A 21,702-nucleotide genomic window follows, 5' to 3' on the forward strand; every position below is an offset into this window, starting at 1 on the left:
CACACACACACACACACTACGTACACACTACATGCACCCACCACACAGACATACCACACAGATATATACCACAGACATACATACCCCTCACACATGCATCACATACCACACAGACACACAAGGTACACACACACACCACTCAGGCACACACCACAGAGATACACACACAGCACACCATATACACATACCACACAAACACCCACAGACACATACCACACACACACACACACACACACACACACACCCCACACATAACAAACCACACACAGATAGACACACACCACAGATACACACACCACACAGGCACACACAGCACATCACATACACAGACACACAGTACATTACACACACAGACACACACATAGCACACAGAACACACAGATACACACACACACACACACACGGTACACAGACTTAGAGTCAGGCAAAACACTAGTGCACTTTTTAAAAATGTACTTAATAGCATAGTGAGGAAAAATAAAGTGTATGGATTTTTTTCTCTCCTGACTTACTGTCTGACAAAATGATGCTATTTCCTTGTAGAAGTTGTATGCTCCAGGCAGATTCTGAAAAGCTTCGCCAGGCCTGGATTAAGGCTGTTCAGACCAGCATTGCCACTGCCTACAGAGAAAAGGGCGATGAATCAGAGGTTAGTAGAGGTGTCGTCAGTATCGTGGGACATACTGCTAAATGTTTTCAGTTTCACTTGTAACATATGGTATGGCATCCTTTTTATGGAACGTAATTTTATGTAATTGAAATGTTGTAAAATCTTAGGCTCACGTTCTTTTTGTTTATCTTTTTGTATGTTCTTTCTACCCCTTTCTTTCTTTCTTTCTCCCCCTGCTTCCTCTACCCACCTTTCCCCCCTTTTAAGCCTCTTTTATTCTTCCTTTCTTGACAGATCATGTAGCTCAGGCTGGTTTAGGACTCACTGTGTTGCTGATGGTGACCTTGAACTTGTGATCCTCCTACTCCCACCCCCAGAGAGCTGGGATTAAGACGTCTGTTATCACAGTTGCTTTTCGGCCGCGGTTGGGCTCAAGCTCAGCGCCTTGTGCGTGCTGTACAAGCCGCCTACTAGCTGAGCTGTGTTTCCAGCCCTTCCTTTCCTTTTCTTTCAGTATCCGTGTCTCTGTTCTGATATTTGAATGCATATACCAGATTGAAATAAAGGGTTCCCACGTTAATGGGTTTCTCCTAAATATTTTGATATCTTTCATTCATAATAAAATTTTGTGAGTTTATAATCTTACTTAGTTTTAAAATAATACTAAGTAAGCTGCAGAGAAGGGAATCTCACGCTGTCTCTTGTTGAAAGCTTCCCAGAGAACGAACAAACTCTCTGGAAAGGCAGTGAATGAAGCCCTGAGGAGGGAAGCTCTTCTGGATCTTTAGATGTGACCTGAGACATAGACTTGGTGAGAGATTGATAATAGGAATGTTTTCTAAGTTGTATTTCAAAGGTTATCATGGGCGACCTGGGGCTCCCAGGGGTAGATGAACCTAGAAGCTTCCTAAACAGGCACCAAGGGAACTCCACTTCTAAGCAGTTACTTTCAGAGAAGGGATTTCTTCAGCCTGCAGTTTACCTGGGCATTGTTGAATACAGATGATGAGAACATTGGCAAAAGGGCATGCTGGTGAAGGGAGACCTCAACATTGCCTGTTACCCAAATCATCTCTCTCTTCTGGGTCAGCCACCCCTCAGTATTCAGTGTGGTATAGTTAGTTATTAACCTGGCTTTGTCTTACACAGTCGTATTTTAGTGTTCCTTTCTTTTTGTTGATCCATATTATTTCTTCTTCTTGAAAAAAGACCTTGAGGACTTCCCTCAGTATTTTCCAGAAAGTGAGGCATTTGTGATTCCATGTTCTCTTGATAGTGCTATTTTTTTGTCTTCATATTTGTTTGGTAGTTTGACTAGGTATAGAAGTTGTAGATTAGAGACAGTTAACCTTAAGAAACTACATTATGGCTGGGTGGTGGCGGCGCATGCCTTCAATCCCAGCACTTGGGAGGCAGAGGCAGTTGGATCTCTGTGAGTTTGTTGCTGGCCTGGTCTACAGAGGGGGTTTTAAGGACAGCCAGGAGTACAGAGAAACCCTGTCTCCAGGGTGGGCAGGGAGAAACAGGTTAAGATGTTTCTTCTGCTCTTTTGTTTTTTAGTTTCAGAGTTGCCTTTCTTATTACTGATCTTTCCTATTCTTTCCAAGTCTCTCTTTCTGGAATTTTTGAATTAACACTTTTTCTTTTTTTGAATATTGTTAATCATCTGGCATCTATTTAATTTTCAAGAATTTTTTTCTGTTCACTGAATGTTTATTGAATCTGTTAGTTGAGATTTTGTTGAGTGGAAAAGACTCTTGTAAGTTTGGACTATGTGCTGAGCAACTGCCACAGCCAGCATCTTTTTCCTAGAGAAAATTGACTGGTGTCTCCCACGGGAGTAAGGAGTCGGCAGGGCAGACGTGGGTGCTGGGTATCCATCTCAGCACTGTGTGCACGTTCGCGGCAGGGCAGACGTGGGTGCTGGGTATCCATCTCAGCACTGTGCGCACGTTCGCGGCAGGGCAGACGTGGGTGCTGGGTATCCATCTCAGCACTGTGCGCACGTTCGCGGCAGGGCAGACGTGGGTGCTGGGTATCCATCTCAGCACTGTGCGCACGTTCGCGGCAGGGCAGACGTGGGTGCTGGGTATCCATCTCAGCACTGTGCGCACGTTCGCTTTGTCTCCCACCTTTGATCTCTCAGCTGATGAACCCCATCTGAGACTCTGATGTACTCCTCTAGAGAAATGGTTTCCATTCATTTGTACTTGAGAAGTCCCTTACTGGCCTGCGGTTAGGGAGAGAACCCTGGGCTACAACTGCTTCCCGACCAATGACGCCTTCATTAGCTCTCAGCATCTCTAGTTGGGAGCAAAAACATTAGCATATCAAGGAAAACTGGGAATGAACCCATGTGATTTCTGCCCTAAATACTGATAACCTTTTCCATAGATAATTCTGTTTGTTAACTTTACATTTCAGACATCTGATAAGCCAGATCTATTTTGAAAAATTTCAAAATCTCAAAATCCCATAGAATTTGAGTACAAGTTAAGTTCTTCCCCTTGAACTGCTTGAGAACAAGTTGCTAGCAGGCCACCTTATCTCCAGCTCCTACTTAATAAACCCATCCCACTAGCCTAGGACAAGATGTCCTACATAATCATGGTATGGACATCAACATGGAGATACGAGCCTTGATATGTGACACCCATTTGATCCCCGAATGCTTTCATGTTTAGAAAGCAAAACGATAAAGTTAGTGGCCATGTTGTCCTCAGACAGGAGTAGTTAGGACTTCGGGTTAACCTGACCTTTGACCTCGAAAGTTTTGAAAATTACAGGCTAGCTGTTCAGCTAGGTTTTACATCTTTGGCAAGAACGTTGTGTGTAAATACTGTGTTCTCAGGCCATCCCTTCAGGTGACACATGGTTTTACTTGTTCCATTTTTCCAGCGGAAGATACTCTTATAACCTTTGGGTAGTAAATGTTTTGCGGGGGGAGTACTTTGAAATTGTGTAAATATTCTGTTTCTTGCTCAGTTGAGTTTTAATCTATGACTAGTTTTTAACTGTGTTCCTGTTTGCTTTTATTCTATTCAATGTGTCACAATCCATTACTTTCATTATTTGTTTGTGTGTCTCAGATTGACTCATGTCTGTAATGTGCACCCATCCTTCTGATCCTGTGTAGGACCCAGAAGCCTGCATAAGGCTGTGCTCTTTAAGTGGATATTGACCTTATTCTCTGAAGACAGTAGAGTTCCACATCCCTGTGCTTGCCTTGTTTGCTCAGCCCTTCTGAATTCTGTGTGTTTTCAGAAAAGACAAACAAGAATCAAATTTTCTTTCCAGTGCTTCTGGGCTAACACACTGGCTTGTACAGGGCAGAAAGTTTTTCAGCATGAAGACTATATATCTCTAATTGCTTATAATCAAGAGCCACATCTTTGGATTTGGTTGACTATTGCTGCGTCTTAGCTAATGCTTATTAAATACTCTATTATTGGTGTGACCATGTACTTTAAAAATTAGCTTTTTGTATATCGTATTTTGTTTTTGGCTCATTATGAAGGTGATATATTTTCTAGCATGTCATTGTGTCATAGAATAGTTTTTCTAGTGATTAACTGTAGTAGCTGAAATAACTTACTTATAGTTAATGCCTTTGGGAAATGTGGCTTGAAATATTTTATTCTTTTTGCTTGCTTTCTTTCAGGAGGGCCTTCCTGTGTAGCTCAGGCTCTCTGAGCTTGTGCTCCTCCTGCCTCAGCCTCCCAAGTGCTGGATTTTACCTTATTATTGAGTCTTAATAGCATTATGCCTCCCACTGTGTCTCTCCCTGTCTGTCCTTGTCTCTTGCTCATATGTTCAGTGACAGTCATCATGTAATTGTAAATGTGTATATTCCGCTTCGTTGATGAAGCCTAGTCATAAGAACCTCAGGTTTTCCATTCTTCAGTCTCCATTGTGGAGAATAATGCCTATACAAATAGATGCTTAATTTTTGGGCTAGAAGCTTTTTCTTGCAGTATATAACATGTAGCATGTTCCTACAGTCCTTTACAAAAAGCATTAAAACTACCAAATAATTCTTAATTCTTTTAGAAGCTGGATAAGAAATCATCTCCATCAACGGGAAGCCTAGATTCTGGAAATGAGTCAAAAGAGAAATTATTGAAAGGAGAGAGCGCCCTGCAGCGTGTGCAGTGCATCCCTGGCAACACCAGCTGTTGTGACTGTGGGCTGGCAGACCCACGGTGGGCCAGCATCAACTTGGGCATTACCTTGTGCATCGAGTGCTCTGGGATTCATCGGTGGGTGTGCTCACTCAGAGCAGGAGAGTTCCTTTGGGTTAAATGCATGTTGTAAATTACTGTGTGTTCTTGTTAGTGGGTCTTTCCTGGTTTCCTGATTTAATTAACAGTGTATATTTTATAAAGTGGGTAATTTTAGTTTGTAAAGTATTTTGAGAACTTTGATTCATCATTTGTTATTAACCAGAGGGTGCATCCATATTTCTATGTGGGAGCCATTTGTGTGTGTGTGTGTGTGTGTAAATATGCAAATAGTGACTTGATAACTTTTTATTAAAAGTAATGCAATCTTTTTTTCCCCATATAGGAGTCTTGGGGTTCATTTTTCTAAAGTACGGTCTTTAACTTTAGATACTTGGGAGCCTGAGCTTTTAAAGGTGAGATATATATTTGCATGGAAATGTTTCACAGGCAATTGTAAATCTCCTCTAGCTGAGAACTAGCACAGTGGGGAAGTTAAGACCCAAGCAGAGAAGTAGATGGACCAGGAGAAAGCAAGTGTAAGAAGTTAGAGCATTCGACAAGGAGTTAGGAGGTGTCTGGTGATAGAACTCGGGTGCAGGGTGAGTCTGTCAATTATTTCAGCAAGCTCTGTGCTTGATGGGTTTTAGTATTTCTATAAAGTGGGAGTGAGGGCATTGTTTAAAAAGATTTATTTATTTTATGTATGAGTGCTCTGTCTTCATGTATGCTTTTGTGCCAGAAGAGGGCCTCAGACCCCACCATAGATGGTTGTGAGCCACCATGTGGTTGTTGGGAATTGAACTCAGAACCGCTGGAAGAGCAGCCAGTGCTCTTAACCTCTGAGCCATCTCTCCAGCCCCGTAAGGGACATTTTTGATGTCTAATTTTAATTTTGTGTTTTTGAATTGGCTGTACTTGGTATCCTAACTGCGTCGATACTTTATTGTCAAACTTCTCGCCCAACCATGGGCCTAGGCACAGTCAGGAGTTTGATATATAGATAGACGTGATAGATATGACTTTCGTTTAGAGGTTTATTATTATTATTTCTAGTTACGTGTATGTGTCTGAGCCTGGATATGGATATGTGCATTAAGTACAGGTGCCTGCAGGGGGTGAAGGGTCAGGTCCCTTATAGTTGATGTGAGTGCTGAGACCTGAGCTTGGGTCCTCTGCAAGAGCAGTGCAAGCCCTTTAATCACTGAACTATCTGTCCAGTCCTGATTTTAAATACAGCTATATATGTAATACATCTGGATGGATAGGTGGGTAGGTGGATGGATGGATGGATGGATGGATGGGTGGGTGGGTGGGTGGGTGGGTGGATGGGTGGATGGGTGGGTAGGTGGGTAGGTGGATGGATGGATGGATGGATGGATGGATGGATGGATGGATGGGTGGGTGGGTGGGTGGGTGGATGGGTGGTTTCTGTTAGGTACCCGTTATAGGAGTGATAATGTTCTGATAAAGAATAGCAAATGGGTAATTATGTCATTCTATGGCCCATTTTAACTTTAAAATTTCTTTGAAGAATGAACAATTACAATATATAAAAAGGAATTAGTTAATTGTACCTACCTTAAGGACTTTTTAAGTTTAATTTTAGGGCTTTTAATTCATAGCTTGCTTATTTGTTTTCCTGCCAAATAGCTTATGTGTGAATTGGGGAATGATGTTATAAATCGTGTTTATGAAGCTAAGCTGGAAAAGATGGGAATAAAGAAACCACAGCCGGGACAGAGGTATGGTCGTCTTAATGTGCTGCTCTCCTCCCTAGCCACAAATAGGCTGTGACTTTATTCTATCACATTTGACACAGGACATGGTGGTGCGGTGTTTAGAAGCCATCATCACTTACTTGTGTTTAAACGTGACCCGTCTGTCTTCAGTGTGTCCGTCAGACCCTTGCATCTTATTGTAGGTGTGCTCATTAGACCTCTGCACCTTCCTGGGATGTCAATCATTTGTAGTCAAATGTAATCATCTTTAGATGACATGGAATTGTTAAAAAAAAAATTTAAAAAATCTCTACATAGAACTGTAAAAGCTTTTTGCCATTAAAGTGGCCCCAAGTTCTGTTAGAGGTGGGCATTTAGAGGAAGCGTGGCTCAGTCTCAGGCTTGTTTGGTGCCTTAGTGCCTGTGTCACAAGCAGGGCGTGGAAGTAGTTGCTTGTAATCCCAGTGCTGGAAAGTCAGAGACAGGGGATTCCTTGGGCTTGCTGGCTAACCCATCTCAATGGTCTAGTAAAATCCAGGTTCGGCAGAAGACCGTGTCTCAAAAAATAAGGTAGAGAGTGATTGAAGGAGACACCTGACGTTGACTGCTGGCCTCACATGTCTGTGTGTGCACACCAGCACACACACATGTGCATACACAAACATGTACACATACCACACAAACAGAAATAATCTGTTCGTTAATGTCTCAAAGTTCGAGTTTCTACTCTCTACTCTGAAACATTTTGCATGATCTGACTTAGTTTAGCAAGTGTTGATCTCACAGCCGAGTGGCATTGTGAGGCTTTGGAATCAAAGGTGAAAGGCAGTTTGGTTGTACAATTGGACTTCCAGTTCTGCAGGAGGAAATCTCCTGAAGGAAGCTGCTAGAATCAGGGCCGTTGGAACACGTAGTCTTTGTGGTTGATACCAGGTTTTGTCAGTAAGATCCTTATTTTTTTGCATTAGAATTGCATTTTCCATAATCCTATTTTGAGATTGGAACTAAGCCAATGTGATTTAAATCACTTTTAATATTTGCCATATGACAGAGTGACCTTGGGCTCTACTATTTTAGCCAAAGACCTAAGCATTTTTAAATTAACGAAGAAAAATTATAAAAAGACACATTTCATGGTTATATCACAAGTTAAGAGAAATGACATTTTTCCACTATAAATCTGGAATACTGTATTATTTTATTACAGTTACTATATGAAAAAATTATGACCATCAGTAGTGATTATTCAGGATATGACAGGATCTCTAGTAAAAATGGAATTAATGTTAATTTCTAGATATTTTTTAGTTTTCTGGCAGTGTTTCTAATGTAAAACACAAGGGAGTGTGTATACAAATACAAGCACATAGAAATTAGAATCATGGCGTACTGTGGATCTATGAGTTTTCAGTGGGTCATTTGTATTTCATCTGTCTGTGAAATTTGCTTCTTATTTAGAAGAAAAACATGTTACATGTTAACTGTTACAGATTCGCTTAAAAACATTTTAGAAGAGGGTGTCAGGTTCCTGGGAGTAGTTACAGGTGGTTGTGAGTGCGTGGGAAGCAACTCAGGTCCTCTGGAGCAGCAAGTGCTCTTCACTGCTGAGCCCCCATTGACCTTCACTTACGATTGGCTTCAGTATCTAGTGGCATTCGTTCAGTGTTAGCCGTGCTAAGGGGCTAAATAGACCATCATGGCATTTTTCTGTTTACCAGACAGGAGAAAGAGGCATATATCAGAGCAAAATATGTGGAGAGGAAATTTGTGGATAAATACTCCATGACATCATCGCCTTCTGAGCAGGAGAAAAGGGTTATTTCCAAAAGCTGCGAGGAACAGAGGCTGAGCCAAGTCAGGGCGTCTGTCCACACCGCAGGTATTTACCTTGGATATTTTCTTGAGCTGAAGCCACTTTTTAAATCTCACAATTATGGCCATTGTAGGGTTTGCTTTTGTTTTTAAAATGCTAGAAGCCTGTTTCCTTGTATACATCCTAAGGGAAAACAGGATTTCTTTGTCTTGAAGACAGCAAAACTGAGATAGTCACATGGTTCACGTTCCTAGGTTCAGTCTATGTCTGTGGAGTCCAACAGCTTAATCGCCAGGGGGAGATGGGATTGTCGATCGATTATGCCGGAAGCCCCGAGTATCTGATTAAACACCCGATTTCCTCCTATGTTCCCCCTACACTTGCCCAGTAACGGTTTTTCCTGCCCCCCCTTCTTACGGCCTGCTTTGTGCTTTGCTAACTTGCATGTCCCCAGTGGCTGCTGTAAATAGCGACGAGGCCAGGCGGGAGTCTCTGTTCTGTCCTGATGAGCTAGACTCACTCTTCTCCTACTTTGATACTTCTTCAAAACTGCGTAGTAGTAAGTACTGTCGTGGAGCATTCCGAGTCTGTGCCGGTGGTCATTGTGCGGTGTGGCCATTTCTCTAGATGTCGCCCATTGTCTCAGGATTACACATTACCACAGTCATGCCGTAAACTAAGCTCTTAGCTGCTCCCAGCATTTGTGGGGTAATGAGATACGCTAGAACTCTGAAAATAAGTTTATTTTCAGGCGTTGTGATTGATTTACGATCCAATAAGCTAAGTTACGAAAGGATTAAAGTTGCAGTAAGTTTATTATGCTGGTGGTGGCCAAGTTCATGTTTCCATGTGCCAGCTCATCTTACGGTCTTGTTGGTTGTGGGAGACTGCTTTCCAAGTGGTGTGAACTTTCATCACTAGCCATTTTTTTTTCCCTGACACAGTCAAAAGTAATGACAGTGGGATCCAGCAAGGCTCTGATGACGGACGAGAATCTTTACCTTCCACCGTGTCAGCCAATAGCTTATATGAGCCTGGTGAGTTTTCATGAGTCAGTGTTGATTGGTATAGTCGGTTGGTCAACGCACGTGGTTGGTCAATGCCCATCCTCTTGTGGGTGTGTTTGCATGTGTGTGTTCACATGAGGGCCACAGGTTGGTGTCTGGTGTTTTCTCCGTGGCTGCCCGCCTTCCTGTTGGGCACAGGAGGACGTATAATTGATGTGTTAGAATGTGACGCATGTGCACGTGTTGTGTGCCCACAGGAGCACTGATGCTTTTGTGTCCTTCGTCTCTATAACTAACTGACCTCTCCTGTCCTGTTACAGTCTCAGTCCCCAGACACCATTTTGGTTCCTGTCATGATTGCAGAAGGTGGCATTTTTCTAGTTTAGGGAAATGGGATCTTACAGTATGTAGTCTTTTTGCTTTTTTATTTTTGTTCAGCATACTTATTCCAAAAATAACTATGCCATTATTCTTATCAATTGCTCATTTCTTTTGTATTTTTATTATGTTTCCCCAAACTTTTACTAGATGATTTAAATTTACTTAGTAAAAATTTTGAAATATTAATGGCATTAGGATCAACATAAGAATGAAACTCCATGGAAGTAGTTAAATGTGTCGAAATGTCAAAGCCAGACTACCACATTTTCTGCAGCACTACTAATTAAGACAGTTAATAAGAGACAGTGTATCTGGAACTGAACTCCACAGCAGGAATTGCAGAAGAGATCCACTTGGTGGAAGGAGAGACCCGACCCCTAGAAGTTACATGATCCTCCACACTCATACCTACCTACCCCCAAAATAATAACTATCAATTATGACTTTAGATTTTAAATAGAATATAGATAACATTTACTTTGATTTAACTATAGAGCAGTTTTCTGCTGAGAGTTTTTTCCCTTGTCCCAGACCACTCTTGTATTTCACGGCATCTGCCTTTTCTCGCTAATGAAGATATTTCCATATGAACTATTAGGAACTAAGATTTTTTCCATATAGCAGAGAACATGGGTATTTGCCTTTCCCAGTCTGGGTTATCCTAATATGTTTTCTAATTCCATCTGGTTTTCCACTTTTGTTTTGGGGACAGGGTCTCTCACTGACCTGGAGCTCAGTGATTTGGCAGAGAGCTCAAGGGGTCTGTCTGTCTTTGCCCCCAGCATTGGTATTACACGTGCCAGCCTCTCCTGGCTTTCTACCTGGGTTCTGGGGACCTGGACTCGGGTTCTGTTTCTTGTCTGGCAAACGTCTCACCCAATGGCCATCTCTCCGCTGCTCTAAATGTTAATTCTTGATTAGATCATTCCTCAAGTGGGTGGTTAATCTTTTTAGAAGGAACTAAAGGTAAAGCAATATTGTTTAAGGAAAAAGCTATCTTTTCTCTTCATTTTTGGAACCTTTCCCCTAGCTAGACATTCATCCAAACATCATGCTGTATGCTGTATGCTAGGACTTTTTAATCTGCACTAATCCTGTCTGCTTCGTCACTGTCTTCTCCTGTGGCTGCTTTTACACCAGCTTTCCCCTCCCCTTCGGGTTTTCTTCTCATCGCTAATTCCCTGATGCTTCCTTCTGTGATGTCAGTGTGTTTAGTCTTACAGGATTCTCTGGGGGAGTAAGCATTCTTCAACACATTTGAGTTGGTTGTAGTGTAAATTATAATGATATTACATCACCCTAGGAACTAAGTGAGTTTGAACTACTAGTAAATTCTTTAGGAGTCCAGACTTTTTGGAAGATAGCAAATTTTAACAGTAACTAACTTATTCACCAGATACTGGCAAGGCCACCAAAGCCTAGAATACCAACTGATGTCATTCCACGAGAAGGTTGAATGTTTAGGGAATGAGTAGTCCGTAAGAAATAATATCTGTGTGAAAATCTCTCATTATGCTCATTGGGATAGATGAGTAATCTTTTGTCACAGTGTTTACATTGTGAGTTGAAGAGTTCACTTTCAAAATTGGGGTAAAATATGCATACTGTAAAGATATCCTATCCACTTACCTGTCCTGAAGTTATCTGTCCTAATCGTTTTTAAATTTACAGCTTACTAGGCTTAAATTCATCTTCACTTTGCTGTTACTGTTATTTGCCCAATAGAACTCTTTTCTTTCTGTGCTTGCTAAACAATTTGTCTCCTGTGCTAAGACACATTCTTATTAATGTATTTGTGATTTGCTTTCCAGAAGGAGAAAGACAAGAGTCTTCTGTGTTTCTTGACTCTAAACATCTTAATCCAGGACTTCAGCTTTATAGGGCTTCATACGAGAAAAACCTTCCCAAAATGGCTGAGGCTTTGGCTCATGGTGCAGATGTGAACTGGGCTAATTCAGATGAGAACCAAGCAACAGCACTCATCCAGGCTGTACTAGGGGTATGAACTAATGCAGTCAAGCTGTACTAGGGATACGAATCAATGCATCCAGGTTGTACTAGGGGTATGAACTAATGTATTCAGGCTATGTTAGGGATGTGAATTAATGCATTCAAGCTGTATTAGGGCCATGAATTGATATATTCAGGTTGTATTAGGGCCATGAATTAATATATTCAGGCTGTGTTAGTGCTATGAATTAATGCATTCAGGCTGTATTAGGGCTATGAATTAATGCATTCAGGCTGTATTAGGGCTATGAATTAACGCATTAAGGCTGTACTAGTGATGTGAATTAATGCATTCAAGCTGTATCATGTGTGAATTAATGCATTCAGGCTATATTAGGGATGTGAATTAATGCATTCAGGCTGTATTGGGGCTATGAATTAATGCATTCAGGCTGTACTAGGGATGTGAATTAATGCATTCAAGCTGTATCATGTGTGAATTAATGCATTGAGGTTTTCATTGATCTGGTAAAATATCATAAATTCTAAACAAAGCAACATTATTGTTACTTTTCTAAGAAGGTTAGAAAGTAAAGAATTCTCTCACTAGTCATTTCTGAGTGTCACATAGTCGTTTCTGAACTTTGGGAGGTGCATCTGGAAGAGGATTCTGATAATGAAAAGGGAGTGTGTGTTGATGGACTTCAGTCTGTAAACAATTCTGTGTTAATTAGTTATTGGAAAAAGAAAACATAATATTTCTCTGCTACTTACGTGCAGATGTGCCCTTTTTCATTTGCATTTATTTATACATCTTCATCTTCTCCTCTTGAAGGGCTCTTTGGTGACGTGTGAGTTCCTCTTACAGAATGGTGCTAATGTAAACCAAAGAGACGTCCAGGGGCGGGGACCACTGCACCACGCCACTGTCTTAGGACACACAGGGTAAGTGACTGTGCCTAAATATGTAGGGAGTTTTTATCTGAAAAATACTTTGAGATAATGTTATTTTTTTCAGGTTAAGGATATTATGTAGAATTTGTAAAAGAGGGCAAAAATGAAAGATTCTCATTCAGAAGAAAAGCCATGATCAGTGTTCTAGCTTGCTTTCTGTCGTTGGGAAAAACAGCCCGACCAACAGGAACTTGTGCGAGGAAAGGGTTTATTTGGCTTAACACTTCGTGTCACAGCTCATGAGTGAGGGAAACCAGGGAAGGAACTTGAATGTGGAGGCAGGAACTGAAGCAGAGACCACAGAGGAACACTGCTTACTAGCTTGCTCAGCTTGCTTTTTTTTTTTTTTTTTTTAAAAAAAATCTATTTCTTACATTATGTGTGTACATATGTGTGTGGGTATATGCATGGGCGCAGTGCCCGAGGAGGCCAAAGGTATAAAGTCCCCTTGGATCTGGAGGTGAATATAAATGGTCTGATGTGGGTGCTTGGAACTGAACTCAAGTCCTATGCAAGAACAATGTGTGCTCTTAATTGACAAACTGTATTTCAGCCCTCAGCTTGCTTCCTTATGCAGTTCAGGCCTAACTGCCTATGAATAGCGTCATCCACAGTGGGCTGGGCCCTTCTGCATCAATAGCAATCAAGGCAGGTCCCCACAGACTTGCCCACAGGGCAATCTGACAGGGGCAACTTTTCAACCAAAGTTCCCTCTTTTCAGAAGACTCTAGTTTGTGTCAATTTGACACTAAAAACTAACCAGTATAAATAATGTACAGATATAAACTAACCAATATAACTAGTATACAGATATAAACTAACCAGTAAAACTAGTGTACAGATATAAACTAACCAATATAGCTAGTGTGCAGATATAAACTAACCATTATAACTAGTGTACAGATACAAACTAACCAATATAGCTAGTGTGCAGATATAAACTAGCCAGTATAAGTAGTGTATAGACATAAACTAACCAGTATAACTAGTGTACAGATATAAACTGACCAGTCTAAGTAGTGTACATACAGTGTAGCTAGTGTTAGATAGAAACTAACCAGTATTTTTTAAAATATTTATTTATTTATTTATTTATTTATTTATTTATTTTTATTTATGTATACAATATTCTGTCTGTGTATATGCCTGCAGGTCAGAAGAGGGCACCAGACCCCATTACAGATGGTTGTGAGCTACCATGTGGTTGCTGGGAATTGAACTCAGGACCTTTGGAAGAGCAGGCAATGCTCTTAACCTCTGAGCCATCTCTCCAGCCCTGAAACTAACCAGTATTGCTAGTGTATAGATATAAACTAACCAGCATAAGTAGTATACAGATATAAATTAACTAGTATAACTAGTGTACAGATATAAAATATAATGCTCACTTTAATCTTGGCATGTCAATAAATTGACCAGTTTTCTCCCTGGCTTCCTCTATACTGAAGTTGTGGTATTTTGTTTGTTTGTTTCCCAGCTAAAGCTTATGCTATTTATATGCATGTATACATACATTCTCTACACATCCTTATTTGGGGAGAACTTATAACTTTGGAATTTCTAGATTTTCCTTAAGGTACTTACTTAGTCCTAGCATTAACTAAGTTCTTTGTTTAAGTTAACTGACTTTGAGGCTGTAAATTATATATTTGGAACAGAAATGCCATGAAAGTGGACTCCCTGTTAGAAGGTGCTAATGAAGTGAGATGTTGACTTGATTCCAACAGTTCGAGTCATTTTAAATTAAATTTCTCAGAGTTTCCAGTTATTCCTGGATAAGCATGAAGCTGATTTTAAACATTTAATAACATCTTTTAGTTCATTATCACTTGCTTTCTTTATTAGCAGATAATCGGTTTAGTAACTTAATCATGATAGCTTCCCTATGGTAAAACACAGTAGTATTTGCTTCATCTTTTATGTTTGTCTAAATTGTGTTAGTTTTTCTCATTTATTTCACAGACCCCATTTACTCATTCTTTCATATATTTTTAAAAATGTGAATATCTTCAAGTTAAGAATGTGTAGCATAATGGGAGGATCGCTGCCTGCTTTCTCCTATTGTAGCATGATTATTAAAGTGTTTACATTGTCTTAGTTTCCTCCGTCCGTAGCCTTGTGTGATAGTTTTTTCTGTTGTCAGTATCTCTGTGTAGCTTTTAAAGACACTTGTTGAGGATAGAGTTGTGGTTATATGTCCCACTTTGTTATAGAGCACCAGATTATCTAAGATAATGGGACTTGTAAAGATCTCAGTTGGCTTCTATTATTGAAGTCTATTCATCGACGATTGTAGAATGCATTAAGAATTTTCTAATAAAATGTTATTTAAGTTAGGTAGAACTTTTTACTTTTGAAGGTGAATATGGATATTTTTCATCTTGCTACTGTCTGAAAAATGCTGTTCCCTTAAACAGGCAGGTGTGTTTATTCCTAAAGCGAGGTGCCAATCAACATGCCACTGATGAAGAGGGGAAGGACCCTTTGAGCATAGCTGTGGAAGCAGCCAATGCTGACATAGTAACCTTGTAAGTGTCTCCTTTGTTCTTATTTCCTGCACTGTATGTTGTTTGTACAAATAGTCCTGGCTGCCCTGGAACTTGCTATGTAGACCAGGCTGGCCTTGAACTCACAGAGACTTATTCCCTCTGCCTCCCAAGTGCTGGGATTAAAGGCATATACCATCATGCCCAGTCTGTGGGAGATGTAAACTCGGTGTTTTGTCTGTGCCATTCCTTTACGGGTAGTGGATGTGGCAAGCGCTTTAAAATGCACAGGCTCATTTGTCCCCCACAGCAACTCTGTGAGGACTCTAGTTTTTTTTTTTTTTTTTTTTTTTTGCCTCTCTTTATAGGTAAAGAAGCTAAACCTCAGAAAATTTGAAAAATTAATAAATGTTAGATCTAGGACTTTACTCCTGAACTTCTACTCTACTGCCTGGACTTGTGGCCACTTTTGTTGTACCACCACAGCAATAGAAACATTAGCCGTGGCTATCCCCAAATGCTCTTCCCTGTTAGTGCAGCAGGAGGCCTGGGGTGGGGTGGGTGGAGCTATGGGAGGCTTATCATGGAGCTGGAGGGACAGCAGCCGTTCAAATGCATGTTCAAATGGACAAACACGAGTAGATGGTTTTGAATGTTGTGTTTCCTGTGGTGGTCAGTAGGTTTGCATGTTAGGTCAAAGTAGTGTGCTACGCTTAGAACCTAGATGTGTGACGTCGTTAGCCATGCTTCATTTCCTGAAACTAATGGAAATACATTTAAGTCATGTGATTATTCCATTCTGGGCTAATGGAAGCTGAGACTTGGTGATCTCTCTCCTCTTGAGTAGAAACATGCCTAGTCACGGTGCTCTCAGTTCAGACAAGCCTCGTGGCTGCTTTGAGCACAGGCCATGGAGGAGTTGCTGTTGCTGGGAAGGCGCCGTCAGTCAGTAGTCAAGAAAATGCCCTACAAACATGCCCCCAACCAGTCTGATCCAGACAGTCCCAAGTTCAGGACTCTTCCAGATGACTCAGTGTCTAGTTGAAAACTGAAGCCAGCTAGGAAGGCTCCCCCTTTCAGAGAATCTACATAGCAAGGGGATGCTTAGGAGCCGGTCTTCATCCCCAGAGTGAGAGCGGAAGGGCAGCGTCAGCGTCCGCTGCTGCTGCTGCTGCTGCTGCTGCTGCTCCTGACAGAGCACCAGAAGAGAGTGCCAGCTCTGGGAAGGCCCCAGGTGATGGGGTGGCCAGAAGGACGAGCAGGCACCACAAAGAGTACTTTCAGTGGTACCAGGTTTTGGTTTTCAGAAAGAGAAGAAATACTTGCCTTCTTAATCCAATGTTACCTGTCTGCTATTGCCAGGATTAGTAACTTCCAAAGAGTGTATGACCAGTATGGTAACCTTGGGAAAATGTTGGTAACCCTTAGTCATTTACTGCAGTGCTTGTATATCAAAGTATTATTTGGAAGAAGCACGCTGCTCATGTGTTGGGAACTCAGGGTAAGCTAGTGAACTATGACAGGCTGGCGCCCCCATGCTGCAGAGGCAGCGATTCCATCAAGTTGGAATCCCCTGAAGCCTGGAGGACATGGGCTGTTGGAAGAGCTGTAGGTACCTGCTTTCCTAAGAAACACTTTACTGTCTGCTCGTGAGAATGACATGGATGGAGGTGCGGTGAATTCTGCACTGCAGAGTGTCTGAGAAACGGAGTTTGTCTTACCGACAGATGCTGGTAAGGGAATAATCCTGTAATTCTGCCGGCATTCATACTGCCTGCCTATGTAATCCGTTTGTTTATATGAGTACTTGTGTTGCTTCCTCTAAGAACTCTTCTTCTTGAATTTTAGGTTACGTTTAGCAAGAATGAATGAAGAAATGCGGGAATCGGAAGGACTTTATGGACAGCCAGGTCAATATTCTACTAATAATCATACTGAAATGCAGTATAAAAAATGCATTCAGGAATTTATCAGTTTACAATTGGAAGATTCATAGCTCCTTAGCTAACTAATGTGTTGTTATAGAGATTTTATAATGTACCTGTAAATTGTGAGTTGTTAGCGGCTGGACCTACCGAATTCTCGGGTGACTAATCCTGGACCTTTACACACTCGGACGTGTTTCTGTTTCAGTACACTTCACTTACTGTATTCAGTCAGCTCTGGCTGCTGACATCCTTATCTGCTGTACAGATGTCTTCCACATGCGCTCCAGCAACACGCGTGACAACGGACTGTGTGCTGCGGAGGCGGCAGGAGAGCAGTTTCAGAAGGAATTCTTCCTCCATTCTTTTTCTCTTCTTCCCCTCCTTCCCCCTCCCTCCTCCCCTCCCCCTTTCTCTCTCTCTCTCTCTCTCTCTTTTTTTTTTTTTAAACAGGATTTCTCTGTATAGCCCTGGCTGATCTGGAACTTGCTTTATAGACCAGGCTGGCCTCAAACTCAGAGATAGATCCACCTGTCTCTGCCTCCCGAGTGCTAGGATTAAAGGCGTGCACCACCACCGCCCAGCTTCAAAAAGAGTTCTTGTCAGCTGTCCAGCGAATATAACAAAATGGGGTTCTTTTTGTTATTCAGGGAATTTCTATACATTGTGTTCAGGGAAAAATAAAACAAATTTATGTGTTTTGTATATAAAAAAGTTAGTGTGGAAAATACCAAGGAGAAGTTTATTGATGAGTTTTATATTCTAATCTAAGAATGAGTTGAAGATTTAAAGGAAACCTTTACCAGTAAGTTAAAGTCCACAGTGGGTAGAGAATTAGTTTCAAGGCTGAAAAAGTTTATCTGTATCTTTGCCCCAGGCAGTTGTACACCGTTTGCTGCGGTGAGTAGATGTATTTAGAGCAGTGTTTTGTGAACCTGATGGCTAGGTAGACTTACTAGAAAAATCTCATTTCATGACCACTGCAGTCTGCATCTCGAGTGGTTTCCACTTGAGTCATGGTGCGAAGGAAAGAAAGAAAAGCTGATCAGATTCCCCTGTTTGACGGAAACGCGTTAGTTAGACAGAGTCACAAGAAGGACATTGCATTCTACCTGATGAATTTGAGTACATGAATTGCTTATCTGTTTTAAATGCATACACATATTACTAAACATTTCAGGAATTCATGACCAGAGTACTTACAGACATTCACTTTGCAGTGAGAATATTTCATTTTATAAAAATGAATATTTATATTATCTTTAAAGTGGCCTGGTAAAATCCTCTCTCCTTCCTGTTGAGCTGTATTTTGAATTTATGTTAATGCCAGCCACTTACTTCGTTTTGACTGCAGTAATCTCTATCAGTGTGAGGTTATTTTTTTCTCAGAGGACTTATTTACTGCTTATGTTTGGCCTGATGTAATAGGGAAGGAAAAGGCTCCAGGTCAGATGCATACTTCTAGTCTAGGGCGGTTCACTTTAATCCTATGGATCACTGCTGGGTCAGGGTGTTCTGAGATGTCAGTGTACTTATTGTGGGTGAGACTCAGTGCTAACTCTGGATCTTGCCCAAGTGTTTCAAAGTTGAATGTTAGATCTTGAATAAGTTCTAATTTTCTAACAGATATCTTTAAATGATAGTATTACTAGGCCTTTTCTGAGGCCTTTGTGGTTAAGCACTTTAAATAAAAATCGGTCAAAGAAAATGAGCTGGCATTTGTGAGGTAGCATAGAGCTACAAGATTGTAAACGAGGGGGACATTTGTATTTTCCTGAAATTGTAGACAGGTAGCCATCAAGCCAGCTGCACCTTTCTTAAGGTGCTTGCTACAATGGCTGCCCAGCTGGTGAGCCACAGGTCAGAGGTCAGCGATCCATTTGCTCTGCAGTTGGGAATTTGCAAGGGCAGGATCTTTCCTTTTTGCTCCTCATCTAGTTCTGCCCAAGTTGCCTGAATTTCTTCCGTGTCATCCAGGAGTTCTCAGACGCCTCTTTCACTGTTGTCTGTGTGCAGGTTTATATGTAAATATAGGGACTTCCGGGTATCAGTAGGAAAATCATTTTTTTTTTTAGTTTTAATAAAAATCCAAAAACAGACCTCACTTTAAGACTTAAAAAAAAACATTGGCAAATTTTGATTTAGAAGTTAAAAATTAGAATTCTGCCAACCACACCAGGTTTAAAAATAAGATGTAAAAACCTATTTGAGAAACATCTTGGAAATAATTTGATTTTGAACTCAGTATCAGGGTCCAGAGTTTGAAGGTGAATGCTTCATTCGTGAGGTGTGGTGAGGTGGCGCAACAGCTGCTCTCTGCCGTTATTTCCTCCTTTCCCCTCTGAGTCCTGGCAGAGCAGAATGTGCAGGCCTGGATAGCCACAGAGCCGATCTCCCCCCTCTACCCCATCTACCCCCACTCCCGCATAGCAGGCATGCCCAACAGCTGCTCCTCATTTTCTCTCTGCATCTTACTGTATTTTCTTTGCCTGACTCCTTTATCACTAGCACTAGGAGGGAAAGCAGCAGAGCTCTGAGCAGTTCGGAGGTACAGGAATTGTCAGTCTTTTGATAGTGACAGGTCCACTATTTAAAGGACTTGGTTAAAATGCTTGGCAATCAGGGGCTTCTAGGAAACCCCATTTCTAAACGTGGGTCTACAGTCCCATGGACACACGTTTTTTTGCAGGCAGTATTAAGAGCACACAGATTCCAAAGGAAGGGGGTTCTTTTCGCAGCTTTTGGTGGGAATTCAGTTCTGTGCTTCCTGCCTCTGCCCTGGGTCTCTTGAGGGTCGGCAGGTTCTCAGCCAGCAGAGAATCGCTGCCTTAGGGAGCCACTCTGGTCATGTGAGCTGTGGCTTCTGGGACCTAGCCAGTCATTTGTAGAAAGAAAGTGTTCCCAGCCAAAAGGGGCGGGTTGATGCCTGTGCTCCCAGATAGTGGGTGTCACATCCTCTGAGAGCGTTCATTTCAGTAGTGAGGCCACCGAACCGCGCTGACGGCTGTAGTGATGAGCATTCTGAAAGCCAAAAACCAAAGGGGTTTTAAACCGGCAGTGCAAACACAGCAGCCTGTATTTTAAAAATTCAGAATTGTTCAGGCAAACAAGAAACTCGAACTTTCTGAATAGGGAAAAATATGATTAAGTAATTTAAAGAATATGCTTAGCTGTTTTGTAGTAAGCTGTTCCGTGTATTAATAGGAAGATTCCAGGACAATGTATTCTGGAATCTTGTTTGTGTGTTCTAGTTCAAACAAATTAGATTTGCCTCGGGGATATATTCAAGTGATTAAAATTCTCCTTAAAGTTTAGATAATGAAGCTCACTTTGTGTCAACTGTTTTAAGTAAATCACTATTGTTGTTTTGGACAGCACATTTTGAGGTATAAGGAAGGTAGCGTATTAATAGTGCATTATTCATTTAAAAAATTGAACTTAACGAGTTTTGTGTATGAAGCTAGAAACTTCCTTTTGTATTGTGTGTGGACTCTTAGCCGTTTGCAGTCAGTGAGACCAATGATTACTACAGCACCACACCCTCCTTCCTGGACACGTTGGATTCCGTGAATGGAAGGTCTTATAATTAGTTTTGCATGGTACAATGGTTTTACTAAAACAGTACTTGTGTAATATGTGCTAGGTGACTTAAAAATCAAACACTAGAAAAGCAGCTCGCTATACAGAATATGCACCGCCGAATGTAGAAGCCATACATCGCCATTGTACCGCTGTAACTCTTGAGAGCACTCACCTGGTGCTATCTGTGAACGACTGGGCGTCAGCGTTTGCTAGACCCGCCTTCCGTTTCTTCCTGGATATATAATGTGTGCCTTTTACGTTCCTTCTGGTGTCCAATGGTAAAATCAATGTGGTATTTTTGTATTATAATCTGCACTTTACACTTTCTTGGAAAGTAAAATCCTAGACTATCTGAATAGTATTTTAAAAATATTTATAATGTTTACAATAAATATTTTACATATTTTACTTCAACATCTAAAAAGAGAAAAAAATTAAAGTATTTTGTATGGTTTGTTAATTGTTACTTAATGCTGCGCTCCTGAGTTTATTTCGTGTCCTGTAGGATGGCCAGGAACAAAAATTGGTCGTAGTTGGTCGTGCTCTGATTGGACGGTCTGCCAGTTCCAGCGGACTGGCCTTTAGTGTGCTCCAGTCTCGAGGGTCGGGGTCAGCTCTCAGGTCCAGCCAGCCCGTCAACATTCTCTTCTCACTGTATTTTCCCGTTTTAAAGTAGATTGGTTAGGATTAACTGATTTCTGTCATGAGTCAATTTCCCAGATTTTAATAAATTGCTTTTTACATAGACTGGATATTTAAACTACTACATATTAAGAGTATTAAAGCCTTTTTATTAAAATTCTTACGTTATGATTTTAGGTCTTTTAAATAGATTTTTACCTGGCCCCCTCAGTATTTTTCTAATTCTCTAGCTTTTGGTATGACATCTCTGTGCTTTATAATCTCGCTTTGTAAGACTTCGAGAGCTTACTGTGCTGTTAACAAGATCTGTAATAATGAGATTGTTGTAAGATGGGATGCAGGTTATCTCAGAGGATCTAATGATTCAACCCTGTGACGACAAGAACCTTATAAAACAGTATCCTATGCTCA

The 21,702-nt window shown here is 41.1% G+C and overlaps 1 protein-coding gene across 4 annotated transcripts in view; it reads left to right on the top strand.

The window, feature by feature from the left end:
- Acap2 (ArfGAP with coiled-coil, ankyrin repeat and PH domains 2) overlaps positions 1-21,702 on the top strand; it is a 117,872-nt gene that overhangs the window by 94,159 nt on the left and 2,011 nt on the right. For all 4 annotated transcript variants that reach the window (XM_038345048.1, XM_038345049.1, XM_038345050.1 and 1 more), the window contains 10 exons: positions 544-649; positions 4,661-4,869; positions 5,177-5,246; positions 6,484-6,575; positions 8,270-8,430; positions 9,309-9,401; positions 11,564-11,751; positions 12,538-12,647; positions 15,074-15,184; positions 16,991-17,052. In XM_038345048.1, the coding sequence (XP_038200976.1) occupies positions 544-649; positions 4,661-4,869; positions 5,177-5,246; positions 6,484-6,575; positions 8,270-8,430; positions 9,309-9,401; positions 11,564-11,751; positions 12,538-12,647; positions 15,074-15,184; positions 16,991-17,052 (1,202 nt within the window). The remainder of the gene's footprint in view (positions 1-543; positions 650-4,660; positions 4,870-5,176; positions 5,247-6,483; positions 6,576-8,269; positions 8,431-9,308; positions 9,402-11,563; positions 11,752-12,537; positions 12,648-15,073; positions 15,185-16,990; positions 17,053-21,702) is intronic.

The sequence above is a fragment of the Arvicola amphibius genome, chromosome 10, assembly GCF_903992535.2.
Source record: "Arvicola amphibius chromosome 10, mArvAmp1.2, whole genome shotgun sequence".
Lineage (NCBI taxonomy): Eukaryota > Metazoa > Chordata > Mammalia > Rodentia > Cricetidae > Arvicola > Arvicola amphibius.